We start from the raw sequence: 4,083 nt of genomic DNA, 5'->3' as shown, positions 1-4,083 counted from the left end.
TAGACCTTAGGTAATAAACCTTGAAGGTGATATATCTTTTCTACGCGATATTGATTAGAATGATGGAGTTCACATTTATTGAGCACTGAAACAGATGTCATTACTTACATGTATTTTAGCATAAACGTCTAGTACTCTTTATATTTAAATTACTTTTCATTCACATATTCATATTCATTAAAAGTTATAGAAAAAACACGTAAATAAATAATATACGAATATACGATGTAATATAAAATAAATAAGTAATAATAATAATACACAAATATAATATAAAGCTTCTTTAGAATATATTTTAAATTCTTTATATATTTGTAATACCTACTTTAGCTTATATTCTTTATATGTAAAATTATTATTTATATATTTGTAATATCTACTTTAGCTTATATTCTTTATATGTAAAATTATTATTTGCTTTATATATATTATATATTTATACATTTATATATTTATATTTAATAAAATATAAAGAAAAGAAACATATACAATGCAAATATGAATATAAAATTTTGCAAAATATCCTAACATCTTATTAAATGTTCTTTTTCCTTTGAAATAAAAATAGTTATATTTATTTGCATAAACAAAACATAATAGTTCTTAATGTATTAATTATATAGACAGATATTTATTTCCGTAATTTTTTTAATATATTATTACGATTAAAACATATAATCCAATCGTAATCTTAAATACAATCGATATTACAAAATATATACACAGGAGATAATAATTGTAAATATTTATTTATATACAGTACATTTATATTTTAGTGTCCAATATTAAACAATTAAATTACACATACAATTGTATAATCATATAAAATTCTTACATAAAATGAATATAATCTCTAAAACTGCATTTTTATTTTAAAGAAATGAGAATTTTTCTACAATATCGTATGGAAGACAAACAATTTTTTAAATTTAACTTTAATTATAACGACCAATGTTTTGATTTTTATTTCTACTAGCTTTTTCTTTAGGATTGAATCAGAGGATTTTATTATTAGGATTTCTTTCATCCATCTTTAATACTTTTCCCTGCATGGATATTTTCAATTCATTAAATGCATTTTGTAGATTTGCGTAAACTTGCTTCTCGTAACACATATTTGAATGAATAGAATTTTGCATAGCAATTTTATTCTTAAGATTTCTGAGTTGAGGTTGGATTTTATGACACGCTTCTTCAAAACGTAAACGGCTATCTTTTTCTTTTATTAGAAAGTCAGTTTTATTCTCTAAGATTGTTATTAAATTCTGATTACGTTCGATCATAAGAGACAATCGTTTTTTCAATTTATCTGCGTTGGTCCATTTGACATGATTTTTTTCTATTATATTTTGTAATTTGCATTTTCTTTCATTTTTTCTTTTCACCTTTTGTGCATGTATTGAACGTGATATTTGTAAAATACAATTGTGTTGTAGTCTCGATTGAAGCTGCTGAAACAGAAAAGAAATATATATATTTGTATATGATATGAAGCAAATAATACATGACATTTTTAACCATTAATTAAAATGCGACACCTCATTTTTAACTTACATTCTGATTGGAAAATTTATTTTCTTTCAATGTACATTGAGATACTGCAGTTTTTGAAATCAAATATTGCATAGGAACATGCTCACAACTTAATCCTTTTTTCATTATTCTTTCTCTTTTGCTTTTCCTTTTCTTAAGCATTTTGCGAATATTTTGCAGTATATCGGTGGATACTTCATTATTTCTGAGATCAATCTGTGTAAGTACGGTATTTGTTTGTAAGAACTTCCACACAATTTCTCCTCCATGTTGAGTAATACCACAATATCGCAAACATAATGTTTTCAACCAAATATCATTTTTTAGCATATATGTTAATTGTCGTAAGCCAATGTCGCTAAATTTAAAATTTTTATCCAGTATCAATACTTGTAGTCCTTCCGCCTAAAATATAAATATAATTATTTAATAGTAAATTAAATATTAATAGTAACTTATTTATTAAAATATTAATTTATTTGTAAAAACATATTGTTTCAATTAGAGCATTATTTTTCTTTTCATACGTACCATTGTTGTACGAACATTTTCACGAGGTAATGTTACTTCCTTTCCCACATTTTGCAACAAATCCGATTTCCTTTTTTTAAAAAACAATGACAAATACATAACACTTCTATTAGTGAGACAACATGATGATAAATCCAAAGTATGGAGATTCGAATTATATCGCAAACTTTCTAACAATATGTAACAGCCTGTGGAAAATAGAGACATACATATTGCTGTGTTTATGCTTTTCTTTTTAATTAATTTATAAAAATATGTATATATATGAAAATTATACTTTAAATATTTAATTAATCAATTTATTTTATTGATGTATACTAAGAATTTAAAAATAACAAATTACAACAATTTTACATTAACCAACCTGTATCACCTATTCGACATCTGGCCAATGATAAACTTCGCAGATTTCGATTATTTACCAAGCCATCACTCAGAATCCTTAGATAGTAAGCTGCCAAAGGGATACCATCTAGTGCGAGACTGGTAATCATCAACGAATTCCGAAGACAGACAGCAATGGAATGGATGAAGCATCGTAGTGGAAAATTTGTACACAAAACCGGTTGCTGTCGATCCCTTCGCGCGTATTTCCTGAACGTGTGAAAATGCCAATCCATTTGCCATTTTGCCATTTGTAAATTTACATATCATCGTTTATTGGCATTATTTTTAACTTCCCTTTGATCTCGTTTCTTTGTTGGATGTCACCTGAAAACTTAAACTTACTGGGAGTAGTATCGGAAAATATTATCACAATATTTTTTATTTCATTTTTTAAATATTTACATATTCTACATAACGTATATTTAAAAACAAATTAAAATTAAAAAATTGCTCGATAAAAAAAACATAATTTTTAATGTTTTACTAACTAAATTTTATAAAAACATTGGCATTAAGTATATTAAACTATTTTGCAAAGAATATATGTATTTCAAAAATTGCTTATTATGTTTATTTATTTTTTTAGTCATTATAATTTTATTTTACATTTCAGATAGAAGGCAACATGTTTTTTTATTGAAAAGTAAGATTTAAGCTTAAAATCATAAAAATTTTAAATACTGATTTGTTATGATACATATTGATTATGAAATTGTGCATTTTTACATGATAAAATAATTTAAATATTACTTAAATTAAACAAAAAAGTATATTTTAAGATATATTTCTCTAAAAGTTATAAAATATCTTAATATCGCTAATCAAATAATCAAAGGATCATTGAAAAAAGTGTAATCGACCAAACTAGCCAGAAAATTTGTTTATTAATACAATTTTCTGGCTAGTTTGGTCGATTACACTTTTTTTTATATATTTCTCTATTTGCAAGCAAGTTTTAGTAAAACAATTTGTTAATCAAAATAAATTTTTTACAAAAAATTTTTGTTTATGATTTCAATAATTAATTATATTTTTACGATTTACCATAATTTCATGAATTTCTCTTCTGTGTTCACTTTTTCTTTAATCCTTTTGTAGTGACATCGACTGTATACACAAATTTTGGAAAGGCTTCGATCTTGCATTATACTGTTCAATAGTGGTGACCAATCTTTCAAACTTATATGTTCGACGCAAAATCGCAAACAGTTTTTTTGCAAATACATTAATATTATTGGTAAAGGCGTCACATTTTTTTCGCGACATAATACCTTAATCGAAAATCACAAGTTTCGTCAGAAAAATAAAGTTGCAACATTAAATAAAGGTAATGAAACGACTTATTAATTTGTATATTACTCATTTAACGAATTTAATATTTATTATTTATAAATTATTTTATTTTATATAATATTATTTTATCTATCAAGATTTTAAGATTTTATATTATAAAGATATATATAAATCTTATATATATGTTATTATAAATAAATTCTCTAATAATAATTCCAGACAAAATTAAAATAGTATTAAATTGTAAAGTAGAGATAATATATTCGAAAAAAATTTTTAAAAATAAAAACTGACCTTATATGTCTGTTCAAATAGCCCACTAGAATTATTTTCTTTACA

At 23.7% G+C, this 4,083-nt stretch overlaps 1 protein-coding gene across 2 annotated transcripts; it reads right to left on the bottom strand.

The window, feature by feature from the left end:
* Positions 1 to 846: 846 nt before the first annotated feature.
* On the bottom strand, positions 847 to 2,861 carry LOC105252235 (protein Cep78 homolog). Of its 2 annotated transcripts, none has more exons than XM_011259534.3 (4): positions 2,429 to 2,861; positions 2,065 to 2,252; positions 1,555 to 1,938; positions 847 to 1,451 (listed from the first exon to the last, which is right to left on the bottom strand). In XM_011259534.3, the coding sequence occupies exons 1-4, from the start codon at positions 2,697 to 2,699 to the stop codon at positions 996 to 998; spliced, it is 1,299 nt and encodes a 432-aa protein (XP_011257836.1). In that variant the 5' UTR covers positions 2,700 to 2,861; the 3' UTR covers positions 847 to 995. The 2 variants fall into 2 exon arrangements, with proteins under 2 accessions (XP_011257836.1, XP_011257837.1); XM_011259535.3 differs by having other exon boundaries at positions 847 to 1,448.
* Between the last annotated feature and the right edge of the window lie 1,222 nt (positions 2,862 to 4,083).

Source organism: Camponotus floridanus, unplaced genomic scaffold (assembly GCF_003227725.1).
Source record: "Camponotus floridanus strain SB8 unplaced genomic scaffold, Cflo_v7.5 scaffold27, whole genome shotgun sequence".
NCBI classification, from domain to species: Eukaryota; Metazoa; Arthropoda; class Insecta; order Hymenoptera; family Formicidae; genus Camponotus; species Camponotus floridanus.
This window is presented reverse-complemented; position numbering and strand designations above follow the sequence as displayed.